This window comes from Haemaphysalis longicornis, mitochondrion (genome assembly GCF_048455015.1).
Source record: "Haemaphysalis longicornis mitochondrion, complete genome".
Taxonomy (NCBI): Eukaryota; Metazoa; Arthropoda; class Arachnida; order Ixodida; family Ixodidae; genus Haemaphysalis; species Haemaphysalis longicornis.
The window spans coordinates 1-14,718 of record NC_037493.1 but is presented as its reverse complement, the minus strand read 5'-3'; the positions used below and the strand labels follow the sequence as shown (position 1 = coordinate 14,718).

Below are 14,718 nucleotides of genomic sequence, written 5' to 3'. Positions count from 1 at the left end.
CTAAAATCTTAGAATTACTTTATTCTAAAATCTTAGAATTATAATTCTTTATTAAATTTGCAGTTTAATTGAATAAGATTTACTGTTGCGAAGTATGATCACATCTATTGTAAATAAGGGGCACTGAACACTGATCGCATTTAAAGGCCTGCCTAGATGTAACAAAGGGTCATCCTAGTTTAGCCACATCTAACAATTAATAAATTCGGAGAGAAAGATAGATGATCTCATCTAGCTCTAAATCCCCTTGATTTAAATCCGACAGAGATAAGTCAATTAAATCGTAGCATACTTCTCTTTTATATATCCAGATAACCGATAGACATGAGTTTTGGCGTTAATAATCGTCTAGCAACTAGACGATTATTAATTAAAATGTAGTAAAAAATTTCAACTTGGCAGAAAAATGCAATAAATTTAGAATTTATTTATGAATTACAATTCAGTTGAAAGACTAATAGAGAATTACTCTTTTTTATATTTTCAAAATATATACTTGTATAGTTAAAAAGTCCTATATTATTGGTGTAATAATAAAAAATAAAAAATACATAATTGTAATTAATTGTCTTATGAACACATAAGGAAATTCAATGGGCATTGCCCCCAAAAAAGTGAGAATAATAAAAATATTAATAAAAGTTCAGTACAAAATTTTATTTTTTAAATTAAAATAAAAGGATAATAACTTGTTTTTTATGGTGAAGGAAAATGAAATGATAATTAAAATAGATATTAATAGAGCAATTACTCCTCCTAATTTATTAGGAATTGAACGTAAAATAGCATAAGCAAAAAGAAAGTATCATTCTGGTTGAATATGCGGTGGGGTAATTATAGGATTTGCTATATTGAAATTTTCTGCATCTATTAAAATATAGGGATATTGAAGAACGATTAATGAAAATAAACTAAGTACTAGCAATACTCCTAGAATATCTTTAATTGAAAAATACGAATGGAATGGAATTTTATCAATATTTAAGGTAATTCCTAAAGGATTTGAAGATCCTTTTTCATGAATTATTATAATATGAATTATTACTAAAAATAATAAAATAAATGGAAGAATGAAATGTAAAGAAAAGAATCGAATTAAAGTGTTATTATCTACTGAAAAACCACCTCAGATTCAAAATGTAATTATTTGTCCAAAATATGGAATAGCAGAAATTAGGTTTGTAATTACAGTTGCACCTCAAAATGACATTTGTCCTCAAGGAAGGATATATCCTAAAAAGGCTGTAGCTATTAAAGTTAAGATAATTAAAACTCCTGACAACCATACTTTAAAGAAAAAAAATGAGGAATAATAGATACCACGAGCAATATGAATATACATGAAAATGAAAAATATGGAAGCCCCATTTGCGTGGATTGATCGAATTAACCATCCATAATTTACATCTCGTTGAATATGGGAAATTATTGAAAAAGCAGTTGAAATGTCTCTTGAGAAATTTATTGCTAAGAATAAACCGGATAAAATTTGAATTATTAAGCATATTCCTAACAAAGATCCAAAATTCCATATATATGAAATATTTGAAGGAGTAGGTAAATTTTTTATTGAATTTAAAAGTTGAAGTATCATAAGTTATTTTTATTGGTCTTATATTTGAATTTGTTAATTTTAATACAACGAATAAAGTCAAAATTAAATAAGTTATTATTAATATAATTAAATTTATAAAACAAAAAAAATAAATCTTATTTAAAATTTCATTTTTGATGTTTTCAAAATGAAATTCTCAGTTGATAAAAACTGACATAAAAAATAAGCTAATAAGTATTATTCAATTTAATGAAATTTTATTATTAGGGCTTAATCTAACTATGTATATAAAAATAATTAGCATTCCGCCTAAAATTAAAAGGATTATAATTAATGAAATTAAAGAGAATTGGGAAAATAAATAAAAAGCTAAAGATATATATAATGTTAGTAATATAATGGATATAAGTATTATAATTGGGTGAGTTATTATTATAAAAAAAATAGATATGATTATAATTATTGAGATTTCAGAAAATAATATATTTTAGTATATAAATTTTGGAGATTTAAAGAGAGAGAATCTTTTCTGATGTTAAAAGGAATTCCAAATTTGGTTTACAAAACCAACATTTTAAATAAATTATTTTAACTTATGTTAAGACTAACTTTTACTATTTATTTCGTTGGAATTTTTTCATTTATTCTTAATCGATTTCATTTGATACTTTTATTAATAAGAATTGAATTTATATATTTATCTTTAATGGTAATATTTTTTTATAATTCCATAATATTAAGCATTATTAACGTATTTGTTTTTTTAACAGCAATTGTATGTGAAGCCTCTATTGGCTTAAGTTTGCTTGTAATAATTAGGTTTTATTATGGTAATGAAATAACAAGATCTTTTAATTTAATTAAATGTTAAAATTGATTTTAATGAGAATATTAATTTTATGTTTATTTATGTACTTGGCTCAATTCCAAATAATTGTTATGATAATTTCTTTATTTATTATTACATTTTTTTTATATTATAATAATATAAATATAATTTCACCATTTTTTGGAATTGATTTAATAAGTTTTATACTAATTATATTAACTATTTGAATTTCATTTTTAATACTTTTAGCAAGAACTTATTTAGGGGTCAGAAATAATAAAAACTTTGTTTTTTATTTAAGAATAATAATATTTTTATTAATTGTTTGTTTTAGAGTATTGAATTTATTATTTTTCTATTTCTTTTTTGAATCAGTTTTATTCCCTATTGTTATAATTATTTTTGGCTGGGGAAGACAGCCGGAACGGCTTCAGGCTGGGTTTTATATGTTAATATATACTTTATTCGGTTCATTGCCTTTATTAGTAATAATTTTAGTATTTAAAACAAGCTCATTAATGTATTTGTTTCTTGAATATTATTCATTGGAAATAGGAATTTTTTTTCTATTAATAATTTTAGGTTTTTTGGTAAAAATTCCAGTCTTTTTTTTCCATCTCTGACTTCCAAAAGCTCATGTTGAAGCCCCGATTTCTGGATCTATGATTTTAGCTGGTGTTTTGCTAAAATTAGGGATTTATGGAATTTATCGTTTTAAATATTTTTACTTTAATGAAATAATAAATTTTAATTATTTTTTAATAATTTTGTCCCTTTGAGGAAGAGTTTTAGTTAGAATTTACTGTTTATTTCAGGTAGATATTAAGTCATTAATTGCATATTCTTCTGTATGTCATATAGGGATTGTATTTTCTGGCTCTATCAATTTTTTATTTTTAGGTTCTTATGGGTCGTTATTATTAATAATTGGACATGGACTTTGTAGATCAGGATTGTTTTGTTTGGCAAATTTAATCTATGAGCGATTCTTTACACGAAGAATTATGATAATTAAGGGTTTAATGAAAATCTTTCCTTCTCTTTCCTTATTTTGATTTATATTTTCAATTGTAAATATGTCTGCCCCTTTAACTATAAATTTAATAGGGGAGTGATTCTTATGTATTGGTATCTTAAAATGGAGTTTATTTTTTATTTTTCCTATTATAATGATAATTTTTATAAGAGCTTGTTATTCTATATATATGTACAGTTATTTAAATCATGGAAGAGGCTGATTAATATGAAGTTCTAAAAGAATTTCTGTACGAGAATACAATTTACTATTATTACATTTAATTCCTTTATTTTTATGGTTTTTGAAAATAGAATTTTTTTTTAAATGAATTTGTTTAATTAGTTTAAGTTTAAAATAATAAATTGTGGATTTATAGATATTTTATATTAAACAATTTTTGTTAAATGGAGAATAATACTAATTTCTTTAAGTTTTACATTTTTCTATTTCTTTTTTGTAAATATTTTTACTAAAAGATTTTTAGTAATTGAATATTTAATTTCTTGACTATCTAGAATTGATATAAAATTTTACTTTTTATTTGATTGAATCAGAAATTTATTTATTAGAATTGTTCTATTAATTTCTAGAATAGTAATTTTATACAGAAGAAGGTATATAAATAGTGACAAAAATAAAAATTGTTTTTGCATTATTGTTTTATTGTTTGTTTTATCAATGGTATTACTAATTTTAATGCCAAATATACTAATAATCATTTTAGGCTGAGATGGATTAGGATTAGTATCCTATTGCTTAGTTATTTTTTATCAAAGAGTAAACTCCTATAATTCAGGAATAATAACAGTAATTAGAAATCGAGTAGGGGATGTAATGATTATTATGTCTTTAATTTTTTTTTTCAATTATGGTACTTTAGATTTTTTATCTCTAAAAGAAATAGAATATTTATTAGGAATTTTAATTATTTTGGCTGGAATAACTAAAAGAGCACAAATTCCTTTTTCTGCTTGACTCCCAGCAGCTATAGCTGCTCCCACACCAGTATCTTCTTTAGTTCATTCTTCAACATTAGTGACCGCAGGTGTATACTTAATAATTCGTTTTAATTTTTTATTTAATGTAAATAGAAACTCAATATTTTTATTAAAAATATCATTAATTACTATGGTAATAGCAGGAATTAATGCATTTTTTGAAACAGACTTTAAAAAAATTATTGCATTTTCTACTTTAAGACAGTTATCTATAATAATAATTATTGTCTCATTAAATATGTTTGAACTAGCATTTTTTCATTTAGTAATACATGCTATTTTCAAATCAATATTATTTTTATGTGCTGGGTTAATCATTCATTTTATGAATGGGATTCAAGATATTCGAATATTGGGAAATTTTTTTAAAAATAGCCCTGTAATTATAAGGTGTATATTGATTTCAATTTTATCTCTAATTGGTTTCCCCTTCATTGGCGGATTTTATTCAAAAGATTTAATTCTAGAATTTTTTTTATTTAAAGTAAACAATTTAATTTTATTATTTATATTTATTTTAGGAGTGATTTTTACTTTCTTGTATTGCTTTCGTTTGCTATATTTTATAATATTAAAGGGAATTCTTTTTGTAAATTTTTATAAAATAGAATTTGATAAAAAATTAATTTATCCAATCTATATCCTTACCTTATTTTTACTAATTTCAGGTAACTTCCTATTTTGAATAATAATTTTAAATAATAAAATTATATTTATTAGAGTTTTATCAAAATTATTTGGCTATTTATCTCTGTTAGGGGCAACCTATGTTTTATACTTTGTTTTAAAAAGTTTTCTGAAAACTAGATTTAATTTAGAGTTTTTCTATAAAATATGATTTATATCATCATTGACCAGAATAATTTTTATATTTAATAATAAAAAAATATTAAAAATAACAATAATAGATTGAAAATGAATAGAAATAATAGGACCAACTGGGTTAAAAAACGAATTTCATGAATTTTCTTTATTAAGATTTTGAATTAATTTATTGACTTTTAATAAAATTTTAATTTTAGTAATATTGCTAATAATTTTAATTATTTAAAAATCTTTATAGTTTATTATTAAAATATTACACTGAAAATGTAAAGAAATCTTAATTAAAGATAAATTTAATTTCTAATCTTTAGTGTAAAAAGCACGAAAAATTTTGATTTTTTAAGAAATAATTTTATTTATTAGGATTAATAGTAAAAGTATAAGTGTACATAATTTATCCTATCAAGATAACCCTTTAATTTCAGGCATTTTACTTGTTGCGAAGTATGATCACATCTATTGTAAATAAGGGGCACTGAACACTGATCGCATTTAAAGGCCTGCCTAGATGTAACAAAGGGTCATCCTAGTTTAGCCACATCTAACAATTAATAAATTCGGAGAGAAAGATAGATGATCTCATCTAGCTCTAAATCCCCTTGATTTAAATCCGACAGAGATAAGTCAATTAAATCGTAGCATACTTCTCTTTTATATATCCAGATAACCGATAGACATGAGTTTTGGAAAATTTTATCAAAGGTAAGTAAATTAATTAAAATCAATAATTTTATTAGTTTCGATAATTAGATTTGGTTAAAAGGAAAAATTAGCTCTAAATTCTTTATAATTTATCCTGGATTTTTTAATTAAATTAGAAGATATAATTTATTTAATAATTAAATGTTATTGAGATTTAGAGTAATCTCTAGTTAATTTTGTGCCAGCAACAGCGGTTATACAAAAAGAGAATTTTTTTATTAATAATTTAATTTATTTATTAAAACTTTTAAATTAAAAATAAGGTGAAATTTTTTTTTAATTATTGTTTTTAATTTTAAAAAAATGAAAATTCTATAATAAACTAGGATTAGATACCCTATTATTAAGAAAAATTATATTGTTAGTATATAAATTGTATGAAAACAAAAAATTATGGCGGTATTTTAAGCTTTTCAGAGGAATTTGCTCTTTAATGGATAAAACACCTAAATCTTACTAAATTTAGTTAAGCAGTTTGTATACCACTATTTAAGTAATAATTTGCTATTATTACTAAAATTTATATTAATTAAAAAAAGTTAAGTCAAGGTGCAGCATAAATTTTAGTATGAAGTGAATTACATTTCTTTTAAGAAAAATTTGTTGAAAATAAAATTTAGGATTTGAAAGTAAAATTTTAATAGAAGGAAAATTTGAATTAAGCTCTAAAATATGTACATATCGCCCGTCGCTCTTTCTTAAAGATAAGTCGTAACAAAGTTAAAGTACTGGAAAGTGCTTTAAAAATGAAATCATTAGATGTTTCACTTACAATGAAAATTTGTTTAAAAACCATTTTTAAATTAAAATAAATTAGTTATTTTTCTTTATTTTACAAAAAAATATACAATCTAATTATTTCAATTTTAAACTGAAAAGGTTATCTTTTTTAATTTAAAAGTAATTAATTGTACCTTTAGCATAAGGGGTTTTTTAAAAAAACTAAACATTTATTGTTTTCGAAGCTAACTGATCTATTTTATTTATATGAAATATATTTAAAAATGTTTTTAAAAAATTTAATAGAAGTGAAATTCTTTCCAAAGTTGGGGATATCTAATTTTAATAAAAAACGAAAAGTTTTCTTATAAATGAAATATTTTATGTAAATTTATAAGTAAATATTTAAGGGATAAGCTTTAAATATTAATTATATAAATTCATAATTAATTTTAAAAAGAAATAAAATTTTTCTATTATTGTTATAAGTAATTAATAATTTATATTAATATAATTAATAATTTTATTTAAAATTTAAAAAATATATTTTAAATATGAATATGAAAATATTAGTAAAATATTTTTTGTATATTATAAACAATATAATTAATTTTATATTTAAAAAATTAAACTTTAAGAATTCGGCAAAAAAATTTTTTGACTGTTTATTAAAAACAATGTATTTAGACCATAATAATTAAATATAAGTTCTGCTCAATGAATATTTAAATTGCTGTAGTATTTTGACTATACAAAGGTATTGTAATAAGACTTTAATTGAGTGCTAAGAGAATGGATTTTCAAAAAAATTCTTTTTTAAGTTTAAAAATTAAAGTTATTTTTATTTGTGAAGAAACAATAATAAAAATTAAAGACAAGAAGACCCTATGAATTTTTATGAACTTTAATATTTAATTAAATATTAAAGTTTATTTAATTGGGGCGATTGAGAAAGATAAAAAACTTTTTTTATTTAAAGAGATCCATTATTAATGATTTTATGTAAAAAATACTCTAGGGATAACAGCGTAATAATTTTAGATAGATCTTATAGAAAAAATAGTTTGCGACCTCGATGTTGGATTAGGATACTTGTTTAATGAAGAAGTTAAATAAAGAAGTTTGTTCAACTTTTAAAATCCTACATGATCTGAGTTTAGACCGATGTGAATCAGGTTGGTTTCTATCTTAATTATAATTATAAATTTTTAATTAGTACGAAAGGAATTTTAAAAAAATATTTTATTTCTGATTTAACAGTTTTTGCATCAATTTTTGGAATTATTAAAGTGACAGATAAAATGTGAGGAATTTAAGCTTCCTTTATGATTAATTTCCTTTAATAATTTTAAATTCACTAATTTTTATAATTTTATTACTCATAGTTTTATTAAGAGTAGCCTTTTTCACGCTTTTAGAGCGGAAGATTTTGGGCTATTGTCACATCCGAAAGGGTCCAAATAAAGCGGGAATTATAGGATTATTTCAACCATTTAGAGATGCCCTTAAACTCTTTAGAAAAGAAATAAATTTCATATTTTATATAAATATTTTAATTCATATAATTTCCCCAATTCTAAGAATTTTGTTAATAATAATAATTTGATTTATCTTTATATTTACCAGAAATACTGTTTACATAGAAATGAGAATTATTTATTTTTTATGCATTTCAAGAATAAGAGGGTATACAATTTTATGAAGAGGATGGTCTTCTAATTCAAAATATTCTCTTATTGGGTCTTATCGAGGATTTGCTCAAGTAATTTCATATGAAGTAAGAATAGCTATAATAATTATTAGAGTTTGTCTGATCAGACAAACTTATGGAATTTTTTCTTTATTAACAATTCAGGAAAATTGAATATTAATTTTAAGCTTTTCTTTTTTATTTCTATTATGAATATTAATTTGTTTAGCGGAAACAAATCGAAGTCCATTTGATTTAGCAGAAGGAGAATCAGAATTAGTATCAGGATTTAATATTGAATACGGTTCGTGATTATTTGCTTTGATTTTTATATCAGAATATGGAATGATTATAGCTATTAGTTTACTAACTAATTACATATTTTTTGGCTTTAAAATTTTAAGAAATATAATAATGCTAGTAATTATAATTATATTTATTATAATTCGAGGAACTTATGTTCGTTATCGTTATGACAAATTAATAATAATAGCTTGAAAAGTAATTCTTCCCCAAACAATTTTTACATTTTTTATTACTTTTTTCATTGTAATTATTTTCAACAGTTTTTGCATCAATTTTTGGAATTATTTAAGCTTTTAAAGAATATAACAACGAAAATGTTAAGTGTTTTTTACACCACTTAAAAATAAAGATTAAATGAAAACTCATTAATATTAGGTTAGAAGCCTAAACTTATTAATCTTCTTAACTTATCAGTAAAATTTAATAGGATAATCAATTAATTCATTAACAGTGAAATGCCTCTATTTTGGCTTCTATTAAAAACAGAAATTATTCTAAGTTCAGGTCGAAACTGAATGCAATATGATCGCTTTGTTTTTAGAAAAGGTAAATACAACTTCTAATTGCAAATTAGATTTTATAGACTTTTAAATACTTTTCTATTTTAACCAATCAATTATTCCTAATTTTCATTCGAAAATTAGGCCTATGAAAATAATAAAATTTACAATTAGAAAAGATAAAAATAAATAGTAATTATAATTCATAATTATTGGAAATGGAATAATAATTACAATTTCAACATCAAAAATTAAGAAAACAATTCCAATATAAAAAAATTTTAAAGAAAAAGGAACTCGGGAAAAAGAGAAAGGATCAAATCCACACTCAAAAGGGGATAATTTTTCTTTATTTTTTAAGTTTTTAAAATGTAAAATTACAAATATTATTAAAATTAATAGAGGAATTATAAATATAATACAAATGTTAGTAAAAATTATTTAATTTAAAAAAACTTTTTAATTGGAAATTAAATGTACTGTTTATACTAATTAAATTAATAAATTCACCAATATATAAATGTAAATAAAAACAACCATACTACATCAACGAAATGTCAATATCAAGCAGCGGCTTCAAAACCAAAAAAATGTTCACAAGAAATTAGTCTGTTTTTAATACGTTGTGCAGAAACAATTAAAAAGATTGTTCCAATAATTACATGAATCCCATGAAATCCAGTAGTTAAAAAAAAAGTAGAGCCAAAAATCCCATCTGAAATTGAAAACTGAGCTTGATAATATTCGAAAAGTTGAAATATAGTAAATAAAATTCCCAAAGCAATAGTAATTTTTAATGAAAGCAATGAATTACTCATATTTCCTATTATAATAGAATGGTGACTTCAAGTAACAGAGATTCCTGAAGAAATTAAAATTGTGGAATTTAAAAGAGGAATTTCAAATGGATTAAAAGGGAAGATATTTTTAGGAGGTCAAATTCCCCCAATTTCAATATTGGGAGATAAACTTCTGTGGAAAAATGCTCAAAAAAAAGAAACGAAAAAGAAAACTTCAGATAAAATAAATAATAATATTCCCAATTTTAAACCTTTTAATACTCATATTGTATGAAATCCTTGATAAGAAGCTTCCCGAGAAATATCCCGTCACCATTGAAAAGATGATAAAATTAGAATGATTAATGCTATTAAAGATAAAATATAATTATAATTATTAAAGTAATTAATAAAGCCTAATGTTAAGCAAAGAGCTGAAATAGAACTAGTTAAAGGTCAAGGTCTTTTTTCTACTAAATGAAATGGATGAAATATCATAAGTTATACTTCATTAATATATAATGAAATTAAAGTAACAAATACAAAACTTTGAATAATTGCAACAGCAGTTTCTAAAATTATTAATATAACTATAATAGGGATAGTAATTAAAAACATTAAATTATTTAATAAAGATAAGGAGGAAAGAAGATGAATAAGTAAATGACCTCTAATTATATTGGCCATTAATCGAACAGACAAGGTAATAGGTCGAATTAAATTTCTTACAGTTTCAATTAAAACCATAAAAGAACTTAAAAAAATCGGAGAGCCTAATGGAACTAAATGGGTTATAAATTTATTAAATTTATTAAACAATCTAAAAACAATTATTCTTAATCAAATAGGAAAGGCAAGATATATAGTAAAAATTAAATGACTTGATGCGGTAAAAACGTAAGGAATTAGTCCCATAATATTTGCAAACAAAATACAAATAAAAATAGAAGTAAATAGAATAATATTTTTTAGTTTTGAAGATTTTAAATTATTTATTATTTCTTGGAAAAATTTTTTCAGAAGAATTTTCCAAGAAATAATAAATATTGAAGAGGAAATTCAATAAAATGAAGGATATAAAATTATAAATATACTTATTACCAATCAGTTTCAGCTAAATCAAGTTGAGGTTGAAGGATCAAAAATGGAAAACAAATTTATTATCATTTAAATAGTAAATTGTTAATTTTTTTAAAATTTGTTAAATTATTTACCTTGAAAGATTTTATAAAAAAAGTTATGATTATAATTATAATTAATAAAATTATAATTAAAATTGTAATTAATAGTCAATTCATTGGAAAAATTTGTGGTATGTAAAAAACACTTTTAGTAATTAAAGAATGACATTCTTTTGTTATTTAATTTAACTAGTTTTTTCATTGAAAGTATAGATACTATAAATTGGTTTAAGAGACCATTGCTTAATATTTCAGCCATTCAATGCTTTAACTAGAAATGAATTTGATAAAGTTTTTTATTTTTACAATTTCAAGTGAAATTGGTATAAAACTATGGTTTGCTCCGCAAATTTCAGAACATTGGCCATAAAATATTCCAGGACGTTTAGCAAAGGAAAATGCTTGATTTAAACGTCCTGGAATAGCATCTATTTTAATTCTCAAAGAGGGAAGTGATCATGAGTGGATTACATCCGCTGACGTAATTAAAAATTTAATTGTAGTGTTAAAAGGAATAACTAGATTATTATCTGTGTCTAACAATCGAAAAGAATTTTTTATTATTTCTTGTTCTGGAATTATGAAAGAATCAAATTCTTTATTAAAGTCTGAATATTCATAAGATCAATATCATTGATGGCCAATAATTTTAATAGATATTTGTGATGAAAATAACTCGTCAGTTAAATAAAGTAAATGTAAAGAGGGTATTGCAATAAAGATTAAGGTAATAGCTGGGATGATTGTTCAAATAATCTCAATTTCTTGCCCTTCTATTATTGAACGTCTAGTTAAATTGTTAATAATAATATTTATTACTATATAGATAGTAATAATAGTAATTATTAAAATAATTAATATTGAATGATCATGAAAAAATCTTATTTGTTCTATAATTGGTGAATTTCTGTCGGGAAATGAAATTAAAGATCATGTTATCATAGGTTTATTTAATAATAATATTATTTTGATTAAAAGTGTGCTCAGATGGGGGAAAATTTAATATTCATTCAATTGATGAATTTGTAAATTGAGTAATAATAATTTTCTTTTTTTCAATTATTGATGATCAAATAATGAAAATTATTAGTATTGTTCCAATTAAACTGATTACAGAGCCTACAGAGGAAATTATGTTTCATTTTGAAAAAAAATCTGGGTAATCTGAATATCGTCGAGGTATTCCTCTTAATCCTAAGAAATGTTGCGGAAAAAAAGTTATATTAACACCAATGAAAGTAATTAAAAATTGTCTTTTTGTTAAAATTGAATTAAAATTTAGGCCAAAGAATAATGGGAATCAATGAATGATTGCACCTATAATAGCAAAAACCGCTCCTATTGAAAGAACATAATGAAAATGAGCAACTACATAATATGTATCATGGAGGATAATATCAATGGATGAATTGGCTAATATAATTCCTGTTAATCCCCCTACAGTAAATAAAAAGACAAATCCTAAGGCCCATAAAATCGGAGTATTAAATTTTAAATTTGTACCGTGGAGGGTTGCTAATCAGCTAAAAATTTTAATTCCGGTTGGGACAGCAATGATTATTGTGGCTGAAGTAAAGTAGGCCCGAGTGTCAATGTCTATTCCTACTGTAAATATGTGATGTGCCCAGACAATAAATCCCAGTAATCCAATTGCTAATATAGCATAAATTATGCCTAAATTACCAAAAGGTTCTTTTTTACCTGTATGAAAACAAATGATTTGCGAAATTATCCCAAATCCTGGTAAAATTAAAATATAAACTTCTGGGTGTCCAAAAAATCAAAATAAGTGTTGATATAAAATTGGGTCTCCTCCTCCTGAGGGGTCAAAGAATGAGGTGTTAAAATTTCGATCTGTCAAGAGTATGGTAATTGCACCTGCAAGAACAGGTAAGGATAGCAGAAGGAGAATTGCGGTAATTAGAACTGATCAAACAAATAGCGGTATTCGTTCTAAAGTTATTCCTAAAGATCGTATATTAATGATAGTTGTAATGAAATTAATAGCCCCTAAAATTGATGAGGCTCCTGCTAAGTGGAGTGAAAAAATTGCTATGTCTACTGAGGGTCCATAATGAGACAAATTAGATGATAATGGAGGATATACAGTTCACCCTGTACCCGCCCCTCTTTCAACTAAAGATGAATTAATTAATAAGAATAAAGAGGGAGGTAATAGTCAGAATCTTATATTATTTATTCGAGGAAATGCTATGTCAGGAGCGCCTAATATTAATGGTACTAATCAATTTCCAAATCCCCCAATTATAATTGGTATAACTATAAAAAAAATTATGATAAAAGCATGAGCAGTAACGATTACATTATAGATTTGGTCATTTCCAATTAATGTACCAGGTTGCCCTAGTTCTATTCGAATTAAAATTCTTATTCTTAGACCTAGCATTCCGGCTCAAGCACCAAAAATTAAATATATTGTTCCAATGTCTTTATGATTGGTAGAAAATATTCATCGCGGTAAAATGGCTGAAATTTAGGCGATAAATTGTAAATTTATTTATGGATAACTCCTTTTGCTAAGATTTATGTGGAATAATTTTTACTTTGAAGGTAAATAGTTTTTTTAACTTAAAATCTTATAAAATTAAATTAATTGTAATAAAAGTAATAATGATAATATTTATCAATAAGTTTTTAAACCTTCAAAAAAAATTTAAATTAATATTTAATTTATTGAAAGTTACTAAAGCTGGAGTAATTATTCGAATATAAATAAAAATGTTTACTAAAGACGATAAAATCAGAATAATTATAGTAATAATTGAATATTTAATAATAATTGTAATAGCTACAAATTTAATTACAAACCCCATAAATGGGGGTATTCCGCCAAGAGATATTAATAGTATGATTATTCTGATTTTATCATTATTTAATAATTTTATATTTATTATATTATCCAGAGAATTAATGTTATTTTTTTTTAGAATTTTAATAATTGAAAAAATTATAATAAAGTAAATTGTTATATAAGATATTCAAAAATTTCTTGAAGAATATATTATAATGATTATTCAACTTAAATGAGAAATGGATGAAAAAATTAAAATTTTTTTAAAAAGTTTTAAGTTGAAGATTATAACTGCTCTTATAATAACAGATAAAATTCTAATAAAAAAAGTAATTTTACTTTTTATTTGAGATAAAATAAACAAGGGAATTAGTTTTTGAATGGTAAGAATAATTATGAAGGAATTGTATTCTAAAGTTTCTCTGATTAATATTAATCAAGAATGAAAGGGAATTATAGCTAATTTAATTATTAAGGCAATATTAATTAATGTTTCATTAATTATAGAAAAATTTATAATTGTCATTGAGGAGGCTATAAAGAATATAATTGAAGAAAATGATTGAATAATAAAATATGTGATTATTCTATTACAATTTTCTATTTTATTTTCTTTTAAAATAGGAATAAACATTATTATGTTTATTTCTATTATAAGCCAAAAAATAAATCAGCTTTTTGAGGAAATTGAGATAATAATTGTTAATATAATTATTCATTTTATTAAATTTTTAAAAAAAATTAATAAAGGAATTAATCATTTTTGGGGTATGAACCCACTAGCTTTTTTAGCTTACTTTATT

General features: G+C 22.8%; 13 protein-coding genes and 24 non-coding genes across 37 annotated transcripts; 14 read left to right on the top strand and 23 right to left on the bottom strand. All coding sequences in view use genetic code 5, as the record gives it.

Annotated features, from left to right (window-relative positions):
- Positions 1-27: 27 nt before the first annotated feature.
- On the bottom strand, positions 28-80 carry DDI66_mgt22. The gene has a single exon. It is a non-coding gene; the product is annotated as a tRNA-Cys (tRNA).
- Positions 81-389: 309 nt separating this feature from the next.
- On the top strand, positions 390-452 carry DDI66_mgt21. Its single transcript has one exon. It is a non-coding gene; the product is annotated as a tRNA-Leu (tRNA).
- Positions 452-514, bottom strand: DDI66_mgt20. Its single transcript has one exon. It is a non-coding gene; the product is annotated as a tRNA-Ser (tRNA).
- On the bottom strand, positions 515-1,594 carry CYTB (cytochrome b). Its single transcript has one exon. The coding sequence runs from the start codon at positions 1,592-1,594 to the stop codon at positions 515-517; it is 1,080 nt and encodes a 359-aa protein (YP_009479066.1).
- ND6 (NADH dehydrogenase subunit 6) lies at positions 1,595-2,039 on the bottom strand. Its single transcript has one exon. A coding segment is annotated over exon 1 (445 nt).
- DDI66_mgt19 lies at positions 2,027-2,088 on the top strand. Its single transcript has one exon. It is a non-coding gene; the product is annotated as a tRNA-Pro (tRNA).
- DDI66_mgt18 lies at positions 2,089-2,148 on the bottom strand. Its single transcript has one exon. It is a non-coding gene; the product is annotated as a tRNA-Thr (tRNA).
- A 2-nt stretch (positions 2,149-2,150) lies between these two features.
- ND4L (NADH dehydrogenase subunit 4L) lies at positions 2,151-2,426 on the top strand. Its single transcript has one exon. It carries the CDS (start codon positions 2,151-2,153, stop codon positions 2,424-2,426), a length of 276 nt encoding a protein of 91 aa, YP_009479064.1.
- Positions 2,420-3,760, top strand: ND4 (NADH dehydrogenase subunit 4). The gene has a single exon. It carries the CDS (start codon positions 2,420-2,422, stop codon positions 3,758-3,760), a length of 1,341 nt encoding a protein of 446 aa, YP_009479063.1.
- Positions 3,735-3,795, top strand: DDI66_mgt17. Its single transcript has one exon. It is a non-coding gene; the product is annotated as a tRNA-His (tRNA).
- On the top strand, positions 3,796-5,451 carry ND5 (NADH dehydrogenase subunit 5). Its single transcript has one exon. The coding sequence runs from the start codon at positions 3,796-3,798 to the stop codon at positions 5,449-5,451; it is 1,656 nt and encodes a 551-aa protein (YP_009479062.1).
- Positions 5,452-5,453: 2 nt separating this feature from the next.
- Positions 5,454-5,515, top strand: DDI66_mgt16. The gene has a single exon. It is a non-coding gene; the product is annotated as a tRNA-Phe (tRNA).
- Positions 5,516-5,526: 11 nt separating this feature from the next.
- On the top strand, positions 5,527-5,594 carry DDI66_mgt15. Its single transcript has one exon. It is a non-coding gene; the product is annotated as a tRNA-Gln (tRNA).
- On the bottom strand, positions 5,595-5,660 carry DDI66_mgt14. Its single transcript has one exon. It is a non-coding gene; the product is annotated as a tRNA-Ile (tRNA).
- A 350-nt stretch (positions 5,661-6,010) lies between these two features.
- Positions 6,011-6,669, top strand: DDI66_mgr01. Its single transcript has one exon. It is a non-coding gene; the product is annotated as a 12S ribosomal RNA (ribosomal RNA).
- Positions 6,670-6,728, top strand: DDI66_mgt13. Its single transcript has one exon. It is a non-coding gene; the product is annotated as a tRNA-Val (tRNA).
- A 5-nt stretch (positions 6,729-6,733) lies between these two features.
- Positions 6,734-7,921, top strand: DDI66_mgr02. The gene has a single exon. It is a non-coding gene; the product is annotated as a 16S ribosomal RNA (ribosomal RNA).
- Positions 7,922-7,930: 9 nt separating this feature from the next.
- On the top strand, positions 7,931-7,992 carry DDI66_mgt12. Its single transcript has one exon. It is a non-coding gene; the product is annotated as a tRNA-Leu (tRNA).
- ND1 (NADH dehydrogenase subunit 1) lies at positions 7,993-8,940 on the top strand. The gene has a single exon. It carries the CDS (start codon positions 7,993-7,995, stop codon positions 8,938-8,940), a length of 948 nt encoding a protein of 315 aa, YP_009479061.1.
- DDI66_mgt11 lies at positions 8,926-8,986 on the bottom strand. The gene has a single exon. It is a non-coding gene; the product is annotated as a tRNA-Glu (tRNA).
- A 2-nt stretch (positions 8,987-8,988) lies between these two features.
- DDI66_mgt10 lies at positions 8,989-9,044 on the bottom strand. Its single transcript has one exon. It is a non-coding gene; the product is annotated as a tRNA-Ser (tRNA).
- An 18-nt stretch (positions 9,045-9,062) lies between these two features.
- Positions 9,063-9,123, bottom strand: DDI66_mgt09. Its single transcript has one exon. It is a non-coding gene; the product is annotated as a tRNA-Asn (tRNA).
- DDI66_mgt08 lies at positions 9,123-9,180 on the bottom strand. Its single transcript has one exon. It is a non-coding gene; the product is annotated as a tRNA-Arg (tRNA).
- Position 9,181: 1 nt separating this feature from the next.
- DDI66_mgt07 lies at positions 9,182-9,244 on the bottom strand. The gene has a single exon. It is a non-coding gene; the product is annotated as a tRNA-Ala (tRNA).
- Positions 9,243-9,569, bottom strand: ND3 (NADH dehydrogenase subunit 3). The gene has a single exon. It carries the CDS (start codon positions 9,567-9,569, stop codon positions 9,243-9,245), a length of 327 nt encoding a protein of 108 aa, YP_009479060.1.
- A 12-nt stretch (positions 9,570-9,581) lies between these two features.
- Positions 9,582-9,641, bottom strand: DDI66_mgt06. The gene has a single exon. It is a non-coding gene; the product is annotated as a tRNA-Gly (tRNA).
- On the bottom strand, positions 9,641-10,417 carry COX3 (cytochrome c oxidase subunit III). The gene has a single exon. The coding sequence runs from the start codon at positions 10,415-10,417 to the stop codon at positions 9,641-9,643; it is 777 nt and encodes a 258-aa protein (YP_009479059.1).
- Positions 10,418-10,423: 6 nt separating this feature from the next.
- Positions 10,424-11,089, bottom strand: ATP6 (ATP synthase F0 subunit 6). The gene has a single exon. It carries the CDS (start codon positions 11,087-11,089, stop codon positions 10,424-10,426), a length of 666 nt encoding a protein of 221 aa, YP_009479058.1.
- Positions 11,083-11,238, bottom strand: ATP8 (ATP synthase F0 subunit 8). The gene has a single exon. The coding sequence runs from the start codon at positions 11,236-11,238 to the stop codon at positions 11,083-11,085; it is 156 nt and encodes a 51-aa protein (YP_009479057.1).
- Position 11,239: 1 nt separating this feature from the next.
- On the bottom strand, positions 11,240-11,302 carry DDI66_mgt05. Its single transcript has one exon. It is a non-coding gene; the product is annotated as a tRNA-Asp (tRNA).
- DDI66_mgt04 lies at positions 11,302-11,368 on the bottom strand. Its single transcript has one exon. It is a non-coding gene; the product is annotated as a tRNA-Lys (tRNA).
- Positions 11,369-11,370: 2 nt separating this feature from the next.
- COX2 (cytochrome c oxidase subunit II) lies at positions 11,371-12,027 on the bottom strand. Its single transcript has one exon. The coding sequence runs from the start codon at positions 12,025-12,027 to the stop codon at positions 11,371-11,373; it is 657 nt and encodes a 218-aa protein (YP_009479056.1).
- Positions 12,028-12,049: 22 nt separating this feature from the next.
- Positions 12,050-13,588, bottom strand: COX1 (cytochrome c oxidase subunit I). Its single transcript has one exon. It carries the CDS (start codon positions 13,586-13,588, stop codon positions 12,050-12,052), a length of 1,539 nt encoding a protein of 512 aa, YP_009479055.1.
- DDI66_mgt03 lies at positions 13,581-13,643 on the top strand. Its single transcript has one exon. It is a non-coding gene; the product is annotated as a tRNA-Tyr (tRNA).
- Positions 13,642-13,702, bottom strand: DDI66_mgt02. The gene has a single exon. It is a non-coding gene; the product is annotated as a tRNA-Trp (tRNA).
- Positions 13,701-14,627, bottom strand: ND2 (NADH dehydrogenase subunit 2). The gene has a single exon. It carries the CDS (start codon positions 14,625-14,627, stop codon positions 13,701-13,703), a length of 927 nt encoding a protein of 308 aa, YP_009479054.1.
- Positions 14,628-14,657: 30 nt separating this feature from the next.
- Positions 14,658-14,718, bottom strand: DDI66_mgt01. The gene has a single exon. It is a non-coding gene; the product is annotated as a tRNA-Met (tRNA).